Source organism: Chlorocebus sabaeus, chromosome 1 (assembly GCF_047675955.1).
Source record: "Chlorocebus sabaeus isolate Y175 chromosome 1, mChlSab1.0.hap1, whole genome shotgun sequence".
Lineage (NCBI taxonomy): Eukaryota > Metazoa > Chordata > Mammalia > Primates > Cercopithecidae > Chlorocebus > Chlorocebus sabaeus.
The window spans coordinates 70,408,637-70,435,601 of NC_132904.1; the positions used below are offsets into that span (position 1 = coordinate 70,408,637).

Sequence of the window (26,965 nt, forward strand, 5' to 3'; positions counted from 1 at the left end):
ATTCTCTTGAGTTATGAGATTTTGAAGCATTTTATTATCCAGAGCCATGAGCCATATTAAAAAAACAGAAATGGCCGGGTGCGGTGTCTCACCCTGTAATCCCAGCACTTTGGGAGGCCGAGGTGGGCGGATCGCCTGAGGTCAGCAGTTTGAAACCAACCTGGCAAACATGAGAAAACCCGGTCTCTACAAAAAATACAAAAATTAGCCAGGTGTAGTGGTATGCGCCTGTAATCCCAGCTACTTGGAAAGCTGAGGCAGGAGAATCGCTTGAACCTGGGAGGCGGAGGTTGCATTGCGCCAAGATCGCACCACTTCATTCCAGCCTGGGCAACAGAGTGAGACTCCGTCTCAAAAAAAAAAAAAAAGTATATATACATAAATTGGTGCCCCAATACTGTGTGTGTGTATTTAAATGTATATAACTAAAGGATTATTGTGTTCTCTACTTAATTAACAAGCAGAGGTAAGGTTTCTGTGTGTATGCTGAATTTTTCAAATGGAAAGGTAGACTAAAAGTAGTTTTGTGTTAGTAATATGTGAGTTCAATAAGTAACTCTAAAATGCAGTTTAATCAGTTTGAAGTTAAATTGCCCAGGCCATTTAAGTAAGGTTGTGAAATTTGGGAATATACATTTATAATCCTAATTTTTTATAATAAGCATTTCATCTTTCATAATCAGTGAAACGTTGAGACCAAATTAAACTCCATTTTAGTTAACTAGTTGGCTTAGGTTTTTTTCTCATAATGGTAGTGGAAATGCTTATATTTATAGAATAATTTTAAGAAACCAAGTTGCAGTTTCAGCAGTTGGGCCATTATTTTCCAAGTCTTAAATACTTTCTTAGAAATTGGCTATGCTGCCTCCAAGTAATAGGAGGTGCTTCAAGGCTTATTTTTTTTTTCAGAGATCTGAGTCATAGCCATTAATTTTCCCATATACACATGTATGTATATTGCTCTCTAGCAACATTAGAATAGCTTAGTATCAGTGATATAGAGAAACTAAATAATTTTAATAAACTTGTTAAGAATATACACCTGGGAATATGAAATTTGCTTTATTTCTTACAAATACTTATTTCAGGAATAGTTTCTTCTAATGTTATTCGTATTTCCAGACTTTGGCTGGGATGCTTTTATGTGATTCTGCTGAATCTTTTCTTTTCTTTTTTTTTTTTTTTTTTTTTTTTTTTTGAGACGAAGTCTCGCTCTGTTGCCCAGGCTGGAGTGCAGTGGCCAGATCTCAGCTCACTGCAAGCTCCGTCTCCCAGGTTTACGCCATTCTCCTGCCTCAGCCTCCCGTGTAGCTGGGACTACAGGCGCCCGCCACCTCGCCCGGCTAGTTTTTTTTTTTTGTATCTTTTAGTAGAGATGGGGTTTCACGTGTTAGCCAGGATAGTCTCGATCTCCTGACCTCGTGATCCGCCCGTCTCGGCCTCCCAAAGTGCTGGGATTACAGGCTTGAGCCACCACGCCCGACCAATGAATCTTTTCTTGAAGGCAAATGCGTCTGTGTTCTGGTTTATATGGTGAAGACTTGTATCTATTTGGTTTGATATCTAAAGCCTTTTCCAGCTGGGTGCAGTGGTGCATGCCTGTAATCCCAGCTATTTGGGAGGCTAAGGTAGACAGATCTTTTGAGGCCAGGAGTTCAGGGCTGCAGTGTGCCTGTGAATAGCAATGGCACTCTAGCCTGGGCAACATAGTGAGACCCCATCTCAACAAAACAAAACAAAAATAACAGTAAAACTTTTTGCAGCTTCTGGTAAGTCTTAGCTGTGGCTGCTTCTCTTAGAAAGGCATTCTTGAAATTGCTACTTTCTTTTTTTTTTTTTTTTGAGACAGAATCTCACTCTGTCACCCAGGCTGGTGTGCAGTGGCATGATCTCGGCTCAGTGCAACCTCCGCCTCCTGGGTTCAAGTGATTCTTCTGCCTCAGCTTCCCGAGTAGTTGGGACTACAGGTGCACACCACCATGCCCTGCTAATTTTTGTATTTTTAGAAGAAACTGGGTTTCACCATATTGGCAAGGCTGGTCTCGAACTCCTGACCTCGTGATCCTCCCTCATTGGCCTCCCAAAGTATTGCGATTATAGGCGTGAGCCACCATGCCTAGCCAAAATTGCTACTTTCGTAGCTTCTTTCTAAAGTCATTCTTCATAGGTTCCCACTTCCCCAGGGTCCTGTTTTCTTTATTCTTGTCATGTAAGTGTTAAGAGACCCACACCAGATGCTGTTATATTGTGAGTGACATTTTACTAAAGAGAGGGTGATAATTTTTCACTTTGCTTTTATAGAAAAGGAAAACTATCTAGATTGCAACTCTTTGCTGAATATTACTTGAAATTTATACACAATTAATAATGTAGTCAGCTTTCTAGCCACAGCTATAGCAGCTGTGCCTTGAATACATACTTTTCAGAATTGTTTTTTTCCAAAAGCATGTATCACTTCCGTGGAACTCAGTAGCATTTTGAAATAGCGGTTGGAACTTCCCGTAGAGACATAAAGAGATCTTTGATTGCTTAATAAGACCTGAAAGACCTTCCTTATGATGATTCCTTAGGATTCTTAAAAGCTCTAAGATATTTTCTAATTAGATTTTTGCTGAATGTATTATGGAGTTAAAATAGAAAGGTAGATTGTCCAAACTCAAAATACTTTGGTGACCAATTGCAAAATAAGAAACAAGATGGCAGCAAACCATATGGGCTCGATAGATCTGTTTTTGAGAGGAAGACTGAAAAATCTTTTCTCTAGTAGACTTTATCTAGTGGGTATATAGCTGTGAGAATTACATTTACCTAACAACTGTTGTCAGCTGTATAAATTGAATTTCGTTTTCTTTTTTTTTTTTTTTTTTGAGACTCCCTCTGTTACCTAGGCTGGAGTGTAGTGGCGCCATCTCAGCTCACTTCAACTTCTGCCTCCCAGGTTCAAGTGATTCTTGTGCCTCAGCCTCCCAAGTAGCTGGAATTACAGGCGCCTGCCACCACACCCTGCTAATTTTTGTATTTTAGTATAGACAGAGTTTCGCTATGTTGGTTAGGCTGGTCTTAAACTCCTGGCCTCGAGTGATCTGCCTGCCTCGGACTCCCAAAGTGCTGGGGTTACAGTCTTGAGCCACTGTACCTGGCCTGGATTTAGTTTTTATTTTAAACTGCATCTATTTGAAAAGTTACACTATAGTGATTAGGTCCCACCTGAGTTACTTTTAATCATATTTTCCCACACAGACCCTAAATTGGCTACTTTTTAAAGCTGTGGCATTTTCCATAAACTCATCTTTTTCTAAACAAAGTGAAATTTCCAGTGAGAATTGAGAGACATGGTTAATCACATTGGATTGGCACTTGTACGTTACGCTGAGTTGCTGTAGAGTTTTTGTCAAGGTTTGTGTATCTGAAGTCATTTCATTTTAAGAGGAATGAAAGTATGCTAAAGACCACTAATTAGCTATGTGACCTTTGGTCAGGTACTCTTAATTTGTTGGGCACCTATACTAAGCATCGTTAAATGAGTTTTAATAAAACAAATACTAGCCCTGCCTGGATCACCATAGGGTTGCACTACCTCTCTACCCTATACAACTCTGTGTTTTTACACCTGTGCCATTGTATTGTCAGTCTTTTTTTTTTCCAGATATATTCTGTTTGTGTATTTTTTTCTCTTTTTTTTCCATTGTAAGTCTTTTTTTTTTTTTTGAGACGGAGACTCGCTCTGTCGCCCCGGCTGGAGTGCAGTGGCCGGATCTCAGCTCACTGCAAGCTCCGCCTCCCGGGTTTACGCTGCCTCAGCCTCCGGAGTAGCTGGGACTACAGGTGCCCGCCTAATTTTTTGTATTTTTTTAGTAGAGACGGGGTTTCACCGTGTTAGCCAGGATGGTCTCGATCTCCTGACCTTGTGATCCGCCCGTCTCGGCCTCCCAAAGTGCTGGGATTACAGGCTTGAGCCACCGCGCCCGGCCCCATTGTAAGTCTTTATGTCTATAATTAACTCTATTTTTTTGTGCTGTGTATTCCCGAAGCTAGGGACCAAATATTCATATTATAGATAATAAAGGGCTTCAAAAACTGTAAAACTAATAGACATTTTGGACATTATAACACTCGATCTTAATTCTATCATCTTTTTTGGCAGGCAATTCCCTGTTGAGGTGTGGTATGAGGGCTGGGTAGATAAGAATGTTCAGCCTCCTACTGGGCTCCCCTGACACTACCCTGGCAAAAGTGGAGCACTGACTTATACTGCCTCACATTGTAGACAGGGGAGGTGGAAGTTCAGCTTCCCCCTTGGTCCTGTGTCACCTTCTTGGTGAAAGTAGGACACAATTGCACCACCTGACTTGCATCACCTCATTGCCTCCTAGTGGCGTTACAAGCTTGGTTCCCTGCTGACTGACACCTGGGAAGGGGTTGTGGGCACCTCAGGGCACCTCTTTGTGCCTGTCAGTGCCAGACGGGGATGGAAGCTGAGCTCACTGCTGGATCCTGATGACAGTACCCTACTTAGCCTGGTCAGCCCCACTGGGTAGGGGAATGGGAGTGCTGCTGCCTGCTTCCATGGGAGCAGGGTAGACGATCACCTCCTGTTCAGCCCCACTGAAACCATGGGGGAGGGGGAGTAACAGTTTTTCTGTTGGTGTCTACTTGTATAGGGTGGATGTTGCCAAGAGATTTCTATTTTGTGAGCTATGTCCTTCTCAGTCTTTGTGCTAGGGGCAACAGACTTTACTGGGAGTTTTGTTTTGTTTTGTTTTTTAACTCTGTTCCTGTTAGCAGTTTCGTGTTGGAGGCTTCTGCAATGTCCTGTCCAGGATATGTGGGAGGCAATAAAGAAATCCAGGAACTCATTGCTGTGTTGTTCTTTAAATCCTGAGGTCCTTAGGTGGTCCACCACCTTCTTTCTGTCATTCCGAGTCTTCCTATGCTTGCTGTGTCCACGACTTTTCAGTTGTAAATGGAAGGACCTAGGAGCAATGGGACTACTCTTTCTTGGCCAGAACCAGAAGTCATGTCCTTTTTTCAAATGGGGAGGCTAACCCTTTTAATCAATTATGAGTGAAAGCAGCAGCAAGATAGATGTAATTATATGTATATATAGTGGGGTCTTGCTCCACTGCCCAGGCTGGAGTACAGTGAAGCAATCATGGCTTACTGTAGCCTTGAACTCCAGGGCTCAAGCAATCCTCCCACCTCAGCCTCCTGAGTAGCTGGGACTACAGGCACAAGCCTCATGCCTGAATTAAATTTTTTGTATAGACAGAGTCATGCTGTGTTGCCCAGGCTGGTCTCGACCTCCTGAGCTCAAGAGATTCTTCTGCCTCATCCTCCCAAAGTGCTGGAATTACAGGTGTGTACCACTGTACCTGGCCAAGGTAGTGATTTTCAAACTGAATTCTCTTAGGTGTCTATTTTTTTTTTTCTCCAAAGTTCTTGTTAAGGTGTCTACTTTATTTATTTATTTATTTATTTATTTATTTATTTATTTATTTATTTGAGACGGAGTCTCCTCTGTCGAAGGCTGGAGTGCAGTGGTGTGACCTCAGCTCACTGCAACCTCCGCCTCCCAGGTTCAAGCGATTCTCCTGCCTCAGCCTCCTGATTAGCTGGGATTACAGGCATGTGCCACCACACCTGGCTATTTTGTATTTTTAGTAGAGACGGGGTTTCATCATATTAGCCAGGCTGGTCTTAAACTCCTGAGCTCAGGCAGTCCACCTGCCTCAGCCTCCCAAAGTGCTGGGATTACAGGCGTGAGCCACCATACTCGACCTCTTAATTTTTATTTTTAAAAAAGGGTTTTGAAGATAAAAAACTGGAACATGATTGCTCTAGCACACTCCACTAAAAATTAAATCCAGAATTTGTTTTTCCATGCCTGTCTTTCACAGCTAAACTTTGATTTATTGGGGAGCTGGGACTCTATTTCTGTTTTTCGAGCACTTGAACATGGCCAGCATGTGGTACCTGTTCAGAACATGTTTGTGAAGGGATGGAGTCATTTATGCAGCTCCATCTTCTCTGCCCTTGTAGTTCCTTTACTCCATCCTCCATCTTAGGGAGGTTTTTTCTCTTGCTAGGTATCCTGGATACAGCCATCGTTGATCGGGGGAGGAATGTGGTATCCGGTTCTCGAGATGGGACAGCACGACTTTGGGATTGTGGGCGCTCAGCCTGCTTGGGAGTCCTTGCAGATTGTGGTTCTTCCATCAATGGAGTGGCGGTGGGTGCTGCTGACAACTCCATAAACCTTGGCTCCCCTGAGCAGATGCCCAGTAAGTTGATAATGATATGTAGGATTGTTTTTTTTCTTGGGCCCCCTTCAGTGATTGCCTTAGTTTCTCTATTTCTTCCTCATCCTTTTCTGCTCTGTACCTGGTATTTCTGTTTTCACCATACAATTAATATTTATTCTGTACCTACTATGTTTCTATTGCTTTGGAATCTACAAAGGAAGTATATGTCATAGCACTACATTTCAGTAAGTACAGTCTAATTTAGCAGATGAGATTAATGCCTATAAAACATGGGTGTCCAATCTTTTGGCATCCCTGGGCCACATTTGAAGAAGACTTATCTTGGGCCACACATAAAACACACTTAACATTGATGATAGCTGAGCTAAAAATAAATAAATAAATCTCATAATATTTTAAGGAAGTTTATGAATTTGTGTTGGGCCTCATTCAAAGCCTCCCTGGGCTGCAGGTTGGACAAGCTTGCTATAAAACATTTAGAGAACAGTAACATTTGGCTGAACTAATTAGTGATTCTTTTTATTTATAATATTCTTTTAGTGATAGAGTCCTGCTGTTTTGCCCAGGCTGGCCTTGAATTCCTGGGCTTAAGTGATCCTCCCACCACAGCCTCCCTAATAGCTGGGACTATAGGCATGTACCACCATGCCTGGCAAATTAGCGAGTCCTAATGCAAATATAATAGGTTTTCAGAGGGATGGAGTGTTCCCGGTTAGTATAGATAGGAAAGATGTCACGAAAGAAGTTGGCTTAAGCCTTTAAAGGGTAAGTTCAAGTTGAACAGACAGGAATGGTAAGGATAGGACAGTGGGAGCTAGGGCAAGGGGTAGGTGTAGGGGCAGTTTGCATTACAGCTTGGACATGAAACTGAGTGTTATATAAAAAGATACGCTTGCCTGGGCTAGAAAGTTGAATTAAGAGGGGTAGTAGTAGGAAATGGGTTGAATAGCTGTGGTGAGAGACTAATAAAGGTCCTAATAAGGCAACTTTCATTCTTATTTTCCCATAATAATAGTTGCATCTTTGTTCCATAGGACAATTTTTTTTTTTTTTTTGAAACGGAGTCTTGCTCTGTCGCCCAGGCTGGAGTGCTGTGGCACAGTTCCGGCTCACAGCAAGCTCTGGTTCCTGGGTTCGCACCATTCTCCTGCCTTAGCCTTCCAAGAAGCTGGGACTACAGGTGTGCACCACCACACCTGGCTAATTTTTTTTATTTTTTAGTAGAGACATAGTTTCACCATGTTAGCCAGCATGGGACAATTTTTTTTTTTCTACCATTGTCTTAGCCCTTCACATTTTAAAAAATAGACCTTATTTTTTAGGGCCATTTTAGGTTCACAGCAAAATTTAGCAGAAAGTACAGGGGGCTGGGCGTGGTGGCTCACGCCTGTAATCCCAGCACATTGGGAGGCCAAGGAGGGCGAATCACAAGGTCAGGATTTTGAGACCAGTCTGGCCAACATAGTGAAACCCTGTCTCTACTAAAAATACAAAAATTTAGCCGGGTGTGGTGGTGTGTGTCTGTAATCCCAGCTACTCGGGAGGCTAAGGCAGGAGAATCGTGTGAACCTGGGAAGTTGAAGTTGCAGTGAGCTGAGATTGCGCCATTGCACTCCAGCCTAGGTGACAGTGTGAGCCTCTGTCTCAAAAAAGAAAAGTACAGGGAGTTCTTATATACCTTTTGCCTTACCCACCCACACATAGCCTTCCTCACTATCAACATCCCCCACCAGAGTGGTACATTTGTTGCAGCTGATGAACCTACATGACGCATTATCATCATCCAAAGTTCAGAGTTTAAGACTTATTCTTGGCGTTATACATCCTATAGGGTCTGACAAATGTACAGTGACATGTATTCACCATTGTAGTATCATACATAGTAGTTTCTTAGCCCTCATAATCCTCTGTACTCTGTTCAAGCAGTTCTCCTGCCTCTCAGCCTCTCGAGTAGCTAGGACTCTAGGCATGCACCGCTACACCTATCTAATTTTTTTAATTTTTTGTTTTTGTAGCAACAAGGTCTCACTATGTTGCCCAGGCTGGTCTTGAACTCCTGGCCTCAAGTGATCCTCCCATCTTATCCTCCCAAAGTGCTGGGATTACAAGTACGAGCCACTGCTGCTGGCCCTAAAGTAATTTAAATGAAAATATTGATTCTCGTTTTCTGTACTTTTTCATTTCCCATTTATTCTTCAGCCCATTCTAGGATGGTTTATGCCCAAGTACTTGACTGAAATGGCTGTTGTTAAAGTCACCAGTGACCTTCCTTTTTTTTTTTTTTTTTGAGATGGGGTCTTAGTCTTGCCCAGGCTGGAGTGCAGTGGTACGATCTCTTGGCTTACTGCAACCTCCACCTCCCAGGTTCAAGTGTTCACGTGATTCTCGTGCCTCAGCCTCCCGAGTAGCTGGGATTATGGGTGCCCACCATTATGCCTGGCTAATTTGTGTATTTTTAGTAGAGACGAGGTTTCACCATGTTGGCCAGGCTGGTCTTGAACTTCTGGCCTCAAGTGATCCGCCCTCCTCAGCCTCCCAAACTGCTGGGCTTACAGGTGTGAGCTATGGGGCCCAGCCACCAGTGACCTTTCTCTTGCCGAATCCATCTTATTTCTCTGTGCTTGTCTTTCTGAATTTAGTGGTATTTCACATAGTAAACCCTCTCCTTAGAGAACATTTTTTTCATGGCTTCTGTGATACCACACAACACTGGCTTTCTTCCTGTTTCATTGACTGCTAGTTTTTAAAGTTCTCCTTTTATGAAACTCCTCTCTTCTACGTTTAAATACTAGAGGGCCCCACTATTAAGTTCTGGGCCCTCAACTGTAACTACAGTTTCTTCCTTTGTGATCTCATCTGTTCCATAGCTATCATTATTTAAACTGATAACGATTTCCAAAGTTCATGTAAAGCATAGACCTCTCACCTGAGTTTCAGACTCTATTTTGATGTCTAATAAATAAGTTGAACTTACCTTGTCTGACAAGGAGCGTTTGATCCCTCCCCACCCCAAACTGTTTTTTTTCCATCTCAGAAAATGGCACCACTATCTACCCATTTGCTCAAGCCTGAAGCCTGAGATTCACTCACAGTCCACCCCCTCTTTCCTCATGTCCTGCATCAGCAACGTCTACCATCTCTAACTTCAAAGTGTTTCTAATTTTTCTATTTCTCCCTCTCCCTCCCCTTCTCTCCCTTCCTCCTGCCAACATCCTGGTCCAAACTATCATCACCTATTTCCTGTACTACTGCCTAGACTATTCTCCTATAAGCCATTCTTTTCAGAGCAATCATTGTGGTCATTTAAGAAAATCGTGCCGGGTGTGGTGGCTCACGCCTGTAATCCCAGCACTTTAGGAGGCCGAGGTGGGCAGATCACAAGGTCAGGAGATCGAGACCAACCTGGCTAACACAGTGAAACCCTGTCTCTACTAAAAATACAAAAAATTAGCTGGGGGTGGTGGTGGGCGCCTGTAGTCCCAGCTACTCGGGAGGCTGAGGCAGGAGAATGGCATGAACCTGGGAGGCGGAGGTTGCAGTGAGCCGAGATCGCGCCATTGCACTCTAGCCTGGGTGACAGAGCGAGACTCCATCTCCAAAAAAAAAAGAAAAAGAAAATCATAAGTCATGTCATGCTCCTGCTTAGAACTCTCCAGTGGCCTCCCTTTGTACATGTTGAAATCCTAACCCCTTACATGGCTTACAACAAGCTCTTATACTTTCTGACCCCTGCACTTCTCTCTAGTCTCATGTCATACCATCCTCAGCCAGGCCCACTACATTTCAACTACAGGCCTTTAGTTTCTTCTTTCAGTACAGTGGACTCTCCCAGTCTCCGGACTTTGCCTTCTTTTTTTTTTTTTTTTAAATTGAGACAGTATCCCTCTGTCACCCAGACTAGAATGCAGTGGCACATTCTTGGCTCATTGCAACCTCCACCTCCTGGGTTCAAGCAATTTTCCTGCCTCAGCCTCCCGAGTAGCTGGGATTACGGGCATGCACCACCACACCCAGCTATTTTTTGTATTTTCGGTAGAGATGGGGTTTTGCCATGCTGGCCAGGCTGGTCTTGAACTCCTCACCTCAAGTGATCTACCCGCCTCGGGCTCCCAAAGTGCTGGGATTACAGGCGTGACCCACCGCACCTGGCCTGACTCTGCCTTCTTTTTCCCTTAGTCTGGAATATACTCCTGCAGCTCTTCACATAACTGGTTTCTGTTTACCTTTCAGATCTCACCATTCAGTTGAAAAGTTACTTCCACAGAGGCTTTTTAAAGTTAAAGTTTAGGCTGGACGTGGTGGCTCACACCTGTAAACCCAGCACTTTGGGAGGCTGAGGTGGGCGAATTGCTTGAGCCCAGGAGTTTGAGACTAGCCTGGGCAACATAGTGAGACCCCATCTCTATAAAAAAAAGTTTTAAAAATAAATGAAGTTTACATTTAAAAGTTACCCTCCGCACTTAGCCTCCCACCACCTATTCACTTCTGATCTTATTTTCCTATTTTATTTTCTTTTAGAACTTATCACTTTCTGAAAGTATCCTACTTGTTTATTTACCTATTCACTAGAATCCTTGAGAGTAAGGACCTTATCTGTTTGTTCATCACTGTTTCCTTAGCATTTAGAATACTGTGTGATGTCATCACATAGAAGATGAAGGTAAAAAAGAAAAAGAAAAAAAGAATAGTGCCTGATACATAGTAGGCCCTAAAGAAATATTTGGTGAGTGAATGAATACATTTCATTTTCTCCAGGCTGTAAGATCTTTGAGGTCAGAGACTGTATTTTCCAGCATTGTATCCCTGCTCCTAGTGTGGTGTCTTCTCACGGTACAAACAACTTAGTATTTTAAAAGTTGGGTTTATTGCCAGCCATGGTGTGCACACCTGTAGTCCCAGCTACTCAGGAGGCTGAGGCGGGAGGATTGCTCACACCCAGGGATTCAAGGCTGTGGGGTGCTATGTTTGTGCTTGTGAATGGCCCATGCACTCCAGCCTGGACAACATACTAGACCCTGTCTCAAAAAAGAGTACACACACACGCATTTTAAAAATACATTTGGATTTACTGAGGTATCTTTTACATATGGTAAAAGTCACCCTTTTCCTTGGCTACTGGATACCATTAAAAAACATTTTTAAAATGTAAAAATAAAGTCAGTCTTTTTAATTGTATAGTTCTGTGAGTTTTGTCAAATATATCCAGTTTATAAATAATACCACAGTGAGATACAGAACATAATAAATGTTTGCTTTGTAGTAAGTGAATCGCTAACAAAATCAGTAATCAACATCAGTATTGGTGCTGTGTGGGCACTGTCAGCTGATTAGCCTCACTGTTATTAACATAGTTCATTTGTCATGCAGGTGAACGGGAGGTTGGAACAGAGGCAAAAATGCTGCTGTTGGCCCGGGAAGATAAGAAACTTCAGTGCTTGGGACTACAGAGCAGACAGCCGGCAAGTGGTTCCTATATGGCCTTTGAACTCTGAGGCAACCTGGGTCGTTCTGTTTCTTAGAAGGCTATTTTGGAAACATTTCTACTTGCTCCCTGTGTTCACTTTTGAGAAGGCTGCCTGAGTAAGAGGAAGTACAGCATAATGATTAAGAGTGTGGGATTTGGAATAAGGGCAACATTTAAATCCCTGTTTGTTTGTTTGTTTGTTTGTTTATTTGTTTGTTTTTTGAGACAGAGTCTCACTCTGTCGCCCAGGCTGGAGTGCAGTGGCGCAATCTCGGTTCAGCTTACTGCAACCTCCGCCTCCTAGGTTCAAGTGATTCTCCTGCGTCAGCCTCCCGAGTAGCTGGGATTACAGGCCTACCCCCATGCCTGGCTAATTTTTATATTTTCAGTAGAGATGGGGTTTCATCATGTTGGCCAGACTAGTCTCAAACTCCTGACCCATGTGATCTACCTTCCTTGACCTCACACCTGGGAGTACAGGTGTGAGCCACTGCACCCGGCCCTAAATCCCAGTTCTTGTGCAACACTTGCAGAGAATAAAAAAATAAAATAAATCTCAGTTCTTATGTTAATACTTAATGATTCCAGCATTGGACAAGTTACTTAACCTCTCTGAGCCTGCTTCCTTATCACTAAACTGGGCATAATAGGGTTTATGATGAGGATTAAATGCTCTACTGTTTTGTGATCTTTGTTAAGTCACCTTCCTTCTCTGGGCCTTAGTGTGCTATATGTAAAATGATGAAGTTGTATAGATTTTCTTTCTTTATGAGTCCTGCTACCTCTTAGGTAATGTGAAGAAATTCTGAGTAAAGAACTCATGCGTCTGGGAACAATGGCTCATGCCTGTAATCCCAGCTTTCTGGGAGGCCCAGAAAGGGTAGATTGCTTGAGTCCAAGAGTTCAAGACTGGCCTGGGCAAAAAACCCATCTCTATTAATAATACAAAAAATTGGCTGGGCATGGCGACATGCACCTGTAATTCCAGCTACAGCTACTTGGGAGGCTGAGGTGGGAAGATCACCTTAGCCTGGAAGGTCGAGGCTTCAGTGAGCCAAGATTGTGCCACTGTACTCCAGTCTGGGGAACCAGAGTGAGACCTTGTCTCAAAAAAAAAAAAAAAGGACTCATGTATTCAGGACTCTTGATCAATTAATGAACGAACAGACCATTAGTTGGAGTTTCTTCCTACATCTGAGTTTTTGCTGGGAAGATTATGCTGTTAACTAAATTCTCTCTTCCCAGAGATTAGATTTTTAAAATTTCCTTCTAGCTCCTGTAATTGTCATCCAGACAACTTTAATGATTTGGTTTGGCCACAGGGTTTGCTGTTTTCATTTCATCTTGTTACTTCATTGTGCTGATGATATTTCCATTTTCAAAGTTTGTTTCAGGAACATTACCATTTTTGCTAATATCGCCTTTGTACTTGAGTTTTCACACTGGCTTTTACTTCCAGAGGGAAATCAGGTTTTTTTGTTTGTTTATTTTGTTTTTTGCCTTTTCTTTTTAGAATGTTTGGGGAAGACATAATCAGTTTGAGCTAACAGTAAGAAGTAAATGAAAATCTAATAATTTCTCAGATTCATGGGGAGAACTGTGATTCTTTACATCGCTACTTTATTTAAGCCTGTTTATTTTCCTACAAAATACCCTCCTTCAAAAGGTTGAAGTGACATGGAACAAAACTTACATGTGGGAATTGCAAGTGTTTCTCAAATAGAAGGTTGTCATGAAAAAGGGGAAAAGAAGGAATTTTGTTGGTGAGGATACTGTGAGATAGTGTGTTGAGTGGTAATAGTTGGAAAACTGCCACCTCAGAGTATATTACATAAACTGCTCAAGTCCTTAACCAACCTCAGGTTCCTGAAATCCTGGGAGTATTTCCTTCTCAGTTTTTGGTGAATGTGTAATTTACCATTTGAGAATAATTAAAGGGGGAAGGAAGAAAATATCTCAAAATATAGTGAAATTTTTCCTTTTTTGGTGCCTGTTTATTCTTGGAAACAAATTAATCTCTAAACTGCATTTTTGCCTCCTACTTGTTCCCAGGTGTTCCTCTTTATTGGCTCAGATGCTTTCAACTGCTGTACTTTTCTCTCTGGCTTCTTGCTATTGGCTGGAACTCAAGATGGAAACATTTATCAGCTGGATGTGAGGAGTCCAGGGTGAGTCACTGTTCATTTACATGATGCAGGTCTTCTACAGAGTGGAAATTTTTATTGGCTTTAACGTTGATTTAGCCTAGCATATAGATGACTGTTGAATCAAGGGTATATTTTTCCGTTTACAAAGGTTTTCTGGTCTGAATTTTCTGATTGTTCTTATTATTCCTGGACTCATATTAAAATATATGATTCATCCTATTATGATTGTCTGACTAATGATTGCTGTGAAAATTAAGCTTAAATATAAACTAACATTTCATTTAAATTGATTGTCTAGAACTTTTAACCTTAAAGAGCTCAGTAATTTTCTCTTACATTAGACCCTGACTACCCTAAGATTGAAAGATTGAATTATTTTTATTTATTTATTTATTTTTTGAGATGGATTCTCACTCTGTCCTCCAAGCTGGAGTACAGTGGTGCTATCTCGGCTTACTGCAACCTCTGCCTCCCGGGTTCAAGCAATTCTCCTGCCTTAGCCTCCTGAGTAGCTGGGATTACAGGCGTGCGCCACCACACCCAGCTAATTTTTGTATATTTAATAGAGACAGGGTTTCACCATGTTGGTCAGGCTGGTCTCAAACTCCTGACCTCATTATCTGCCCGCCTCAGCCTCCCAAAGTGCTAGGATTACAGGCATGAGCCACTGTACCCAGCCCTGAAAGATTATTTTTAGTTTAAGGAACCCAGCTCTGTTAGTTATGTAGTTTTGATCATGACCTTTCTAAACAGGCTTTTCCTTGGTCTTAAAGATACCTAAAGAGAATCACACAATCTCTCTGTTGCAGGATTTAATAATTTCTACGATTCTGTCCCTTCTTCCTTTGATTTCCTTCCTTTTTTCAACTGATATTTATTGAAAATAATTTCTGTGGGCATCAGGCTTGGTTCAAGGCACTGAAAAACAGAAATAAAAGGTACAGACTCTGGGCTGGGTGTGGTGGCTCACTCCTGTAACCCCAGCACTTCGAAAGGTCAAGGTGAGTGGATCACCTGAGGTCAGGAGTTCGAGACCAGCCTGGCCAACATGGCGAAACCCCGTTTCTACTGAAAATACAAAAATTAGTTGGGCATGGTGGCGCGTACCTATTAACCCAGCTGCTAGTGTAGCTTAGGCAGGAGGATCGCTTGAACCTGGGAAGTGGAGGTTTCAGTGAGCTGAGATCATGCCACTGAACTCCAGCCTGGGCAACAGAGCGAGATTCTATCTCAAAAACAAAAAACAAAAAACAGACTCTGCCTTTGAGACACCTGGAGTCTAATGGTAAAGATGGACAAGTAAAAGACTGTTGTGCAGTGTGATCGCTTGTCTGACAGGGCTAGCCACAGAAATTTAAGGAAGCACCAGAAAGGAGAGGGAAGGAGGTAAGACTGCTTCTCCAAGGCAACGAGAAACATTGGATCTTGTTGAGTAGGAAGTTGCCAAGTAAAGAAGGAGGAAAAGAGCTGGGCTCGGTAGAATCCCATATATACAATCCTATATATGAAGGCATGTGAAAGGGATTGTTTTCAGGAGTCTATGACAGGTATGTTCCCTGCATATGAGGGCAGTGGTGAGAAGTGATGCCAGCAGGAAAACAGGAGATGCTTTGACCTTATCTGCCATTCTAAGTTTATTCCAAGAGCAGGGAAGAAATTACAGTAGATGGTGACTAGCTTATACCTTTTCTTCCATCATTTCAGTTACTTAATATTTTTTTTCTTTTCTTTTTTTTTTTTGCCTCCACAGAGATAGGGAATCTCTGATCACTATTATAAAATAGGCCGGGCGCGGTGGCTCAAGCCTGTAATCCCAGCACTTTGGGAGGCCGAGACGGGCGGATCACGAGGTCAGGAGATCGAGACCATCCTGGCTAACACAGTGAAACCCCGTCTCTACTAAAAATACAAGAAAATTAGCCGGGCGTGGTGGCAGGCGCCTGTAGTCCCAGCTACTCGGGAGGCTGAGGCAGGAGAATGGCGTAAACCCGGGAGGCGGAGCTTGCAGTGAGCCGAGATCGCGCCACTGCACTCCAGCCTGGGGCACAGAGCAAGACTCCGTCTCAAAAAAAAAAAAAAAAAAAAAAAAAATCACCCTTACATATATATTAAATTGATTCTCACTCAGCTTTCTCTTTCTTTTTAGAGTCCTGACAATTTTAATATTTTACAACAAATCTTAATTCTTTCGTTAAGTGAAAAGGTTAACATACTGCTAATATTGTTATCTTCAACCCATGTCATACCTGCCTTAAAAACTCAGGATTTGGGTGGTGACTTAGTTCATGTTTAGAGACATGGATGGTTTTAAATGAATTACCTTAATCTGCCAGTTAAGGTTCTTGCCAGGAAAGAAACCATAGAAATGTTTAATCTTTCTCCACATTTTATCCTGTTTGCTCTTATGTGATTAGTACTATATATTGAATATGGTCAAGTATTGCTTTTGAAGAAAGAAAGTAAAATTTCCCCTTTCTTTGAATCCTAGGGCTCCGGTACAAGTCATCCACAGATCAGGAGCACCAGTTCTATCCCTGCTAAGTTTCAGAGATGGATTCATTGCTAGCCAAGGTGGGTCCATGGGCCAACTGAGAGAGATGCTTCTTTGTAGTTCAGTTAATTAAACATAGTTTTAAGTGTATAATCGCTGGCGGGGTTGGGGCATGGTCCCCCGTGATTCTTTGGCATATTGTACCTATCAATGGTTTTTATCACTCTGCGTTGTGATTGTCTGCGTCGCCCTCCAGTTCAAGCTCCTTGAGGGTGGTGACTGTGCCTTATTCATTGTGTTATTCCCAGAATTTAGCTCAATGCCCACCACTCTTGTGCCCTAAGGGAACTCACAATAAGGCAGACAGACATGTGAACATATGATTGCAGTCCAGTTTGATAAGGACTACATCAGAAGACTGCATGAGGAAATGGAGAATAGCTAATTCTAGAGGCAGGAGTGCTGTCAGCAAGGTCTTTGTGAACTAGGTGACATGTAAACCGATAAAGATTTCACCCACTGGAGATGTAAAGATGGACACTGAAAGCTGAAGCTTTTGTGTATGCAAAGTCATAGATGAGGCAAGGGGAGCAAAAGAAGAAGGGCACTAGCATTTCCGGAGAGCCTGCTATGTAGTAGGTACTGTGTTTGATGCTTTACATATATATTCTAGGTAAAGCGAATACCTTGGTGTAGCCAGGACAAACTCTTTGGAATGGAGTTCAGGAATGATGTTGGGGAAATGCCTGAAACAAAGTGTACATTAAGGGACACTGGATCCTTGTAGGAATGATGCAGGTGAGGAGGACTGGACTATACAGCCTGGAGGGACTACCTACCTACCTTGAGCATTTCAGTATATCAGTCAGGATGTTTTGGGCTGTTATTTACAGAACACTCCGCTGAACATGGTTTAAACAGTTAGGAAAGTGTACTGCTTCACTTAACAAGAAGTCCAGAGTCCATTTCAGATTATATTAATTTAGTGATTTGAAAATAAAAGTCAACCAAGGAGACTAAAGAAACTTGACAGCTAAGTCAGTGGTATTCTAGACTGGATCCAGGATGTTAAGGAAAGACTGGTGAAAAAAAAAAAGTATGTGTTTAGGTAATAGCAGTGTACCAATATTGACCTCTTAGTTTTGACAAATGTAAGGTGATAACATTTGGGAAAACCTGAAACTGATTAAGGGCATATGGGAACTTTCTGTATTATCTTTAACTAACTTTTCTGTAAACCTAAAGTCACTCCAAAATACAATATTTTTATAAAACTTTTTTTTTTTTTTTTAATTTAAAAAACAAATGGGCTGGGCACAGTGGCTCATGCCTATAATCCCAGCATTTTGGGAGACTGAGGTGGAAGGATCACTTGAGCCCAGGAGTTTGAGACCAGCCCAGGCAACATAGAAGACCCTGTCTCTACAAAAAATAAAAATTAGCCAGGCATGGTGGTTCATTTCTGTGGTCCCAGCTACTCAGGAAGCTGAGATAGGAGGATCGCTTGAGTCTAGGAGGTGGAGGCTGCAGTGAGCCTTGATTGTGCCACTGCATTTCACCCTGGGTGACAAAGCGAGACTCTGTCTCAAAAATAATTTTTTTAATTAAAAAAATATTAAAAAGATAGTGACTGGGCATGGTGGCTCCTGCCTGTAATCCCAGCACTTTGGGAAGCTGAATCGGGTGGATCCCTTGAGGTCAGGAATTTGAGACCACCCTGGCCAGCATGATGAAACCCTGTCTCCACTAAAAACACAAAATTACTGGGCATGGTGGCACACGTCCATAGTCCCAGCTACTCAGGAGGCTGAGGCATTAGAATTGCTTGAACCTGGGAGGCAGAGGATGCAGTGAGCTGAGATCACGCCACTGCACTCTAGCCTGGGTGACAGAACGAGACTCTGTCTTAAAAAAAAAAAAAAAAATTAAAATTAAAAAATAAGGTTAGGTGCGGTGACTCACACCTGTAATCCCAGCACTTTGGGAGGCCAAGGTGGATAGATCACCTGAGGCCTCGCTATTTCTCACCTCTTCTCTCTTACCTGCAGGCCATTTTACTGATTATTATCCCAGCACTTTGGGAGATCGAGGAGGGTAGATCACCTGAGGTCAGGAGTTTAAGACCAGCCTGGCCAACATGGCGAAATGCCATCTCTACTAAAAATACAAATATTAGCCGGGCATGGTGGTGTGCACCTGTAATCCCAGCTACTTGGGAGGCTGAGGTGGGAGAATCACTTGAACCTGGGAGGTAGAGGTTGTAGTGAGCCAAGATTGTACCACTGCACTCCATCCTCAACGACAGAGTGAAACTCCCTCTCAAAAAAAAAAAAAAAAAAATCTGTTTCAAGGTGATGTGTGGGTTATATGAGGAGTAGGAGGTGGAGAAGAGCTGACTCGTGCTCTACTTTTGGTACTTTTTTTTTTTTTTGGAATGTTAGAAATTTCTTTTTTTTTTTTTTTTTTTGAGACAGGGTCTTGCTCTGTTGCCCAGGCTGGAGTGCAGTGGCACCATCTCAGCTCACTGCAAGCTCCATTCCCGAGTTCATGCCATTCTCCTGCCTCAGCCTCCTGAGTAGCTGGGACTACAGGTGCCCACCAACACGCCTGGCTAATTTTTTGTATTTTTAGTAGAGATAGGGTTTCACCGTGTTAGCCTGGATGGTCTCGATCTCCTGACCTCATGATCCACCCGCCCTGGCCTCCCAAAGTGCTGGGATTACAGGTGTGAGCCACCGTGCCTGGCCTGAAATTTCTTTATTATTACTTATGCTTACTAAGCACCAGCTTAATACTGCAGAAGATTTCAAATCACTGTTGATAACCCACTTTCTTTTCTCCCACCCGAATTCTTGATCAAGAGTTTTTCAAGTAAAGACATGCTCTTCTCTCTTGTGTATAAAACGTTGTGAAATAAAGGCAAAGTATTGTGTATATCTTGCTGGAAAATGCTGCTTAGGGCTCTGGAGATGGTGGCCGCCCCTGCTCCTTTCACTGTCCAGGCCTTGAAAGACTCTAGTTCATGAACTGTCTCTTCACAAAGCAAGTCCACCACTTGCTGCGTTTATCATTCTGAGGGTTGAAAACTTTCTTACAAAGTCTCAGTCCAGTCTCTTGCCTTAGCTGTTGTAAATAGGCCCTTATCACTTCATCTTCCTGTTTGTTTGCAGGTTTGGGATAAATTGCATTAAGTGGAAAGCCGGGCTCTCCAGGAACAGGGAAGTTAGTGATTCCCAGTGTATACATTTCTTTCTCACCCTGGCTTTTGGAATTGCACTTTTGGAGTTCCTTTAGACACTCAGAAACGTAGAGAGAGATATATATCAAGGTCCTATCAGCTTCATTATTAACTTCATAGTTTTTGAAGAAGACATTGGCCTTGAAGTAATAGATGGCTTCATCCACAGTATCAATATCTTTTGTCTCTCTTGGGGCAGGTCCTTTGAATTGACTTCTGATAGGTAACAGTGCCATGTTTCCAATGAGTTCGGTGTCAGAAACCATGAGAGAAGAGTGGTAAGCTGGCATCTTGGTGGCTCCTGGGTTTCAACCCAGAGGAGCAGATTTTTTGTACTTTTCTACTTTTCTACTGGGAAGAAGGCAAGGCATAACTTCCAGTACTGATATCTAAAGGCAAAGGGAGTAAGATTGTAGCTCTGTTTTCAGAGGACAAAACTAAGACCAGTAAGAGAAAGTTATCAGAAACCACATTCCAGTTAATTATAAAGGAAAAGCTTTCTTTTCCTTAAGAAAGAAGCTGCCCTTAAGGTAGTGAGCACCTCTAACTCTGGCGATGGGCAAGTGTAGGCTGTTTGGCCGCTCTGCCATGTGCTGTAGAGGGAGTTCTGTACTGGTTTAGAAGTTGGATATAGATGATCTTTGCAGTCCTTTGGAACTCTGATTATTAGTGAGGAGATTTAAATTGCCAGATGAAACAAAATAAAAAACGTTTTTGATGGAAATTGCCAAACATATCTAAAAGTAGAGAAAATAGCACAGTGAACCTGCTATACCCATTGTCCAACGTAAGCTATTATCAATATATGGCTAATCTTGTTTTACCTATTCCCTTGCATTCCTCATTTCATATATTTTGAAATATATCATGAGCATCTTATTTCACCTGTCAGCATTTCTATATGTCTCTCTCAAAGATAAGGATTCATTTTTGGAGAAGATGATTTTTAATAATAATGCAAGAAAGGGTAAGGTACTACCTTGTATATGCTGCTGCTTGGAATGTAGATTAACAGATAAATTTGGAAAACAGTTTTTCAGATTTCCAAAAAGTTTGAAAAGGTTAATTAATATCTGCTGATTCTTTTCCAGGTCTTTATATATACAAAGTCAGAAAAAACTGTATGCATAAAGACATTCATTTATGCACATGCTGTCAACCATGAAAAATAGGCACACAAAAAAAGATAAAAATGTTAACAGTAATTGCCTTTGAATGGTAGATTGGGGTGATTTTTCTACCTCTGCTTTGTTTATTTTTAAAGTTTTGTTCAATGAGCATGTACTACTTCTATTTATTTATGTATTTATGTATTTATTTTGAGACAGAGTCTCATTCTTTTGCTTAGGTTGGAGTGCAGTGGCACCATCTTGGCTCACTGCAACCTCTGCTTCCTGGGTTCAAGCAATTCTCCTGCCTCAGCCTCCTGAGTATCTGGGATTACAGGCGTGGACCACCGCGCTCAGCTAATTTTTTTTGTATTTTTACTACTTTTATATTAACAAAAAGAAATCACCTCATTAAGCAGTTTATAGATCACCCCAAGTTTCATTTGTCTGTGCTCTTTTAAGAATTAGGCCGGGCGCGGTGGCTCAAGCCTGTAATCCCAGCACTTTGGGAGGCCGAGGCGGGTGGATCACGAGGTCAGGAGATCGAGACCATCCTGGCTAACATGGTGAAACCCCGTCTCTACTAAAAATACAAAAAACTAGCCGGGCGTGGTGGCGGGCGCCTGTAGTCCCAGCTACTTGGAGGCTGAGGCAGGAGAATGGCGTGAACCCGGGAGGCGGAGCTTGCAGTGAGCCGAGATCGCGCCACTGCACTCCAGCCTGGGTGACACAGCGAGACTCCGTCTCAAAAAAAAAAAAAAAAAAAAAAAAAAAAAAAAGAATTAGGTATACTTTTACTTTCTTAGTGTTAACTGTCCTCTTTCTCCTAGCGTATGCAGTCAAATTTACAGATTGAGGAATAATCTGGGAACATTTTAATAGGAAATATCTACACAAATATTTCTTTAAAAAATATTAAGGACTTTTTTTAGACATTCCCTATTAAAAATAATCTAGGATAAGTTTATAAATACACACACACACTCACACACACACACCTGTGGTTGCTTGCTCTGTGCCTTTGGCTGGCATTGCTAATCAAAGACATCCCTTCTTCCCACAGAACTCGCACTTGCTCTTCAAATCCACCCCAGCTCAGCATTCTAGGCAGCCACTATGGGTTATCATAATTGGCCCACATAGACCGGGCATGGTGGCTCACACTTGTAATCCCAGCACCTTGGGAAGCTGAGGTGGATGAATGGATCACCTGAGGTCGGGAGTTTGAGACAAGCCTGGCCAACATGGTGAAACCCCATCTCTACTAAAAATACAAAAATTACCCAGGTGTAGTGGCGGTCACATGTAATCCCAGCTGCTTGGGAGGCTGAGGCAGGAGAATTGCTTGAACCCAGGAGGTGGAGGTTGCAGTGAGCTGAGATCGCGGCATAGTACTCCAGCCTGGACAACAAGAACGAAACTCTGTCTGAAAAAAAAAGATGGCCCACATAATAAGATCTATTTGCCATTCTGGGTCTTTGGACCATCTTCTTTACACTAGTGATCTACAGAAGCAAATAAAAATACTGAGTGTTTAAACTCTGGATAGAGTTTTTTCTTAGTTATATCAATTTTCTTTCTGCCTTTCAGGTGATGGAAGCTGTTTCATTGTCCAGCAAGACTTAGACTATGTCACTGAGCTCACTGGGGCTGACTGTGACCCTGTGTACAAGGTACAGGCCTGAGACAACACTAGACCTGGGTGATTCTCATGCGAGATCTAGGGCTTTTATGAGACTGAATCCAGATACCTTGTGGTCATTAGGGATGACAAAATAGTGCTTATTGTATAGGCAGTGTGGTAGGATGGGAAGAAATTAAGAGCTTAAGTCAGAGGTGACGTCTGGGCCAGGCATGGTGGCTCATGCCTGTAATTCCAGCACTTTGGGAGGCCGAGACAGGTGGATCACTTGAGGTCAGGAGTTCAAGACCAGCCTGGCCAGCATGGTGAAACCTGTCTCTACTAAAAATACAAAAAAATTAGCTGGGCGTGGTGGTATACGCCTGTAGTTCTAGCTACTTGGGAGGCTGAGGCAGGAGAATCACTTGAACCTGGGAGGTGGAGGCTGCAGTGAGCCCCGAGATCGCACCACTACACTCCAGCCTGGGCAACAGAGTGAGACTTTATCTCTAAAAAAAAAAAAATAGTGACTTCTGGCTGACAGCTGTACCCCCAGCACTTCTGGAGGCTGAAGCAGGTGGATCACTTGAGCCCAGGAGTTCGAAACCAGCCTGGGCAATAAGATGAGACCCCCCCATCTCTACAAAAAATACAGAAAAATTAGCTGGGCATGGTGGCGCACATGCCTGTAGTCCCAGCTACTCATTTGGGAGGCCAAGATGGGACGATTGCTTGGGCCTGGGAAGTTGAGGCTGCCATGAGCTGTGATCGTGTCACTGCACTCCAGCCTGGGCGAAGAGTAAGACCCTGTCTCAGAAAAAAAAAAAAAAGTTCATCACTTACTGGCTCTAGAAACTTAAAAACTTACTTTACCTCACTAGTCTGTCAATTCATCTGTAAAATGAAGATAGTAATATGAAAACTCCTTGTAAATACATTCTATAAATATTATTATTATTATTATTAAGACTTCTGGACTGATTTTCTCATTTGATTAGAATAGAAAGAGAAAAGCAAAAGGGGAAATATTTATTGACCAGACACTGTGCTGAACGTTTTATATACATTATCTCATGTAACCTTTGTTACCATTTGTTGAGGTGTAGGTATTATTATTCCTATTTTTTCCTATAATTTAAAAAAAGTTGTACAATTAATATCTGTAAAAGTTCAAACAATACAGAATGATACAGATTTAAAAGTCTCCTTTACGACCTTTTTGGTTCCCTTCCTCTTTTCCAGAAGTAACTAGCGTTAACAGTTTGGCACATATTTTTCAAGACTATTTTCAGAGAATTTGTACACTTACATCTTTATGTATTAATGTGAATAATATACTTTTATCTTCAGTTTGTACATAATTGAGACTATTCTCTATATAGTGCCCTGTGACTTTTATTTAAATTACCGTCTTAGAGCTGTTTCCAGGTAAATGCATATAGATCTATTTCTTTTTTCTTTTTTTTTTTTTTGAGATGGAGTTTCGCTCTTGTTGCCCAGCCTAGAGTGCAACGGCACAATCTCAGCCCACTGCAGCCTCTGCCTCCCAGGTTCAAGCGATTCTCCTGCTTCAGCCTCCCAAGTAGCTGGGATTACAGGCATGCGCCACCACGCCTGGCTAATTTTGTATTTTTAGTAGAGACAGGGTTTCTCCATGTTGGTCAGGCTGGTCTCGAACTCCCGACTGAGGCCTGCTTTGGCCTCCCAAAGTGCTGGGATTACAGGCGTGAGCCACTGTGCCTGGCCATCCATTTCATTTTTTAAAATTCTTGTGTAGTGTTCCAGCCGGGTGCAGTGACTTACACCTGTAATCCCAGCACTTTGGGAGGCCGAGGTGGGTGGATCATGAGGTCAGGAGATTGAGACCATCTTGGCTAACACGGTGAAACCCCATCTCTACTAAAAATACAAAAAATTAGCCAGGCGTGGTGGCAGGTGCCTGTAGTCCCACCTACTCTGGAGGCTGAGGCAGGAAAATGGCGTGAACCCGGGAGGCGGAACTTGCAATGAGCCAAGATGGTGCCACTGCACTCCAGCCTGGGCGACAGAGCCGAGATTCTGTCTCAAAAAACAAAAAACAAACAAAATTCTCTTATAGTGTTCCATATTTTGAATCAACATATTTCCATTGTACAAATGAGGCAACTGGGGCCCAGGGGGTTGAGAAAGTTGCCCTAGGTCATGCAGCTAGTTGGTAGTAAAAATGAGATTAAGTTAACTCCAGAATTCATGCTGTTTGCCTTGAGGAGTTGATGAAATCCTCCTCAGAAAAAAAGACACATATTCAGAACTTTTTTGTATCCAATTTTATAAGGTTCAAGAATAGCCAAGCTCATCTATGAACCATCTCCTCCCCAGAGGCAGACCATCTGTGCTCAACCTGAACAACACTAATGGGTTTGCTTTCCACTTGGACCAATTAGTTTCTCTGTTCTATAGTCATGGGTGCATCCCAACCATTGGTGATTGGGATGCTGGCGTCACTGTGAGCCAGTAATTTTTGTAAGCACATAATCATGGATGTAATTCTGTTGCCTTCATAAAGCCTTCTCAGACTCCCTGGGACTAGTGTCTGTCAATCATAAGCCTCCATCTTTTTGAAATGGAAGAATCCCAGGCTTCCTTTTAACTGTGAATTCTTGTGTTCTAGGTAGCCACATGGGAGAAGCAGATCTACACATGCTGTCGAGATGGTCTTGTACGACGCTACCAGCTTTCTGACCTCTGACTTCTTGGAAAGAGCAGTCCTGGTTAGTGAAAAGGTTTGACCCTGATCAACAATGAGCAGAAACATCATCAGACCTTCCCAAGGACCATGGCCCTTAGTGTCTTGGGCACCCCTTGGAAATCACAGAAAGTCAGCTGTACTGGCTATATGGAACTCTCATGCCAAGACCTACTTTGAACTGAATAGGAAGGTCACTGGGCCCATTGCATTTGTCCCAACTTCTTGTATAAACGCACCCCAGCAACACAGGGCAAGGATATAGATGCTTTTAGTTTGTTCTTAAACCAGTTGTGTTAAATGTTTACAAGGATCTCAGTGCTAAAACTTGTTTTCTGGAGGAAATAAAGAAAATATGTTTGGAGGTGCCTGAATATGAAAAACTTTGTTAAAAACTCTTACTCCAGCAAAAAGTCGGTCAGGATGATGGAATTCCTTCCTCAGCACTCCCTGTTGCCTGACCATAGAGAAGGCCTGCTTGGCAGTAGCAACAAATGTCCTGTAAGAGATTCTTATGCAGGTGGTAACCAACTGTCCCAGTTTGCTTGGAACTAAGGGGTTTTCTGTGACTTGAAACTTGCAGTGCCAAAACTGGGGCAGTCTCAAACCAACATAATTGGTCAACCTATATGTAGGTGAGGAAATTGAGTCGTAATCATTGTAAAGGCATTGGCTGTCAAAGTGTGGTTCTTAGAACAGCAGCATCAGTATCACCGGGGAACTTGATGGGAAATAGAAATTGTTAGAGCCAATCCTAGACTTAAATCAGAAATTCTACGGGTGCAGCCAGCAATCTGTAGTTTAACAAGGATTCCAGGTGATTCTGATGTATGCTAAAGCTTGAGAGCCACTGATCTAGAGGAAGAAATGGTGGAGGGCACTTTAGTCACAGCTGGAACCCAGGGCTCAAAATGACAAGATTGGTCTATAGGAGATGAGGCCACAGGGGTTGGCAGAGCCCAGCTAGTGAAGGAGTAGGAATATCAGCTAAGGAGCTCAGACTTCAAGTGGTTGGCAGTGGGGAACCACTGAAGGGTTTTAAGCAAGAGAATGGCATGGTCCTTTTTTCTCTAAACATAAAAATGGAATCATAATGTATGTATTCCATGGCTTATTTTCAGTTAATGTCTCTGAGATTTTCCATCTCAGTACATGTAGATGTTCCTCATTCTTTTTTAATAATGTCCAGAATGTGGATACCATATTATTTATATTTTTGAGATTATTAGAGAAAAGTTTCTTGAAAGATGTGACACTTGAGCTGGGACATGCAGATTAAGATTTCAATTTATTTAAGGGAGGAAGGTCATTTCATTCCTGGCTGGGGTAATAATATTGTTGACAGAGTTCTTTTTTTTCTTTTGAGACGGAGTCTCGCTCTGTCACCCAGGCTGGTGCGATCTTGGCTCACTGCAACCTGCACCTCTCAGGTTCAAACGATTCTCCTGCTTCAGCCTTCCGAGTAGCTGGGACTGCAGGCATGCACTGCCATGCCCGGCTAAATTTTTTTTGTGTGTATTTAGTAGAGATAGGGTTTCACCATGTTGGCCAGGCTGGTCTCAAACTCCTGACCTCGTGATCCACCTGCCTTGGCCTCCCAAAGTGCTGAGATTACAGGTGTGAGCCACCGTACCCGGCCACCAGAGTTCTTAAAGGCGTATTCTCATGTAAATTTTTTTTTTTTTTTTAAAGACAGGGTCTTGCTCTGTTGCCCAGGCTGGAGTGCTTTGGCATGATTACAGCTTACTTCAGCTTTAACCTCCTGGGCTCAAGCAATTCACTTCAGCCTTCCAAGTTGCTGAAACCATGGGTGCACACCACCACACTTGGCTAATTTTTAAAATTTTTCGTAGCGACAGTCTCACCATGTTGTCCAGGCTGGTCTCAAACTCCTGAACTCAAGTGTT

General features: G+C 42.5%; 1 protein-coding gene and 1 pseudogene across 3 annotated transcripts in view; one reads left to right on the forward strand and one right to left on the reverse strand.

Moving 5' to 3' along the window:
* The window catches only part of PAAF1 (proteasomal ATPase associated factor 1), a 52,827-nt gene extending 27,405 nt beyond the window's left edge, over positions 1-25,422 (forward strand). The window contains exons 7-12 of one of the 3 annotated variants that reach the window (XM_008020117.3): positions 6,087-6,281; positions 11,631-11,722; positions 13,780-13,895; positions 16,363-16,445; positions 22,303-22,385; positions 24,984-25,422. In XM_008020117.3, coding sequence (XP_008018308.2) covers positions 6,087-6,281; positions 11,631-11,722; positions 13,780-13,895; positions 16,363-16,445; positions 22,303-22,385; positions 24,984-25,061 — 647 coding nt within the window. In that variant the 3' untranslated portion in view covers positions 25,062-25,422. The remainder of the gene's footprint in view (positions 1-6,086; positions 6,282-11,630; positions 11,723-13,779; positions 13,896-16,362; positions 16,446-22,302; positions 22,386-24,983) is intronic. The other 2 variants (XM_038005479.2, XM_038005480.2) reach the window with 2 other exon arrangements.
* On the reverse strand, positions 18,862-20,151 carry LOC103248022 (actin-related protein 2/3 complex subunit 3 pseudogene; annotated as a pseudogene).
* Positions 25,423-26,965: the final 1,543 nt, after the last annotated feature.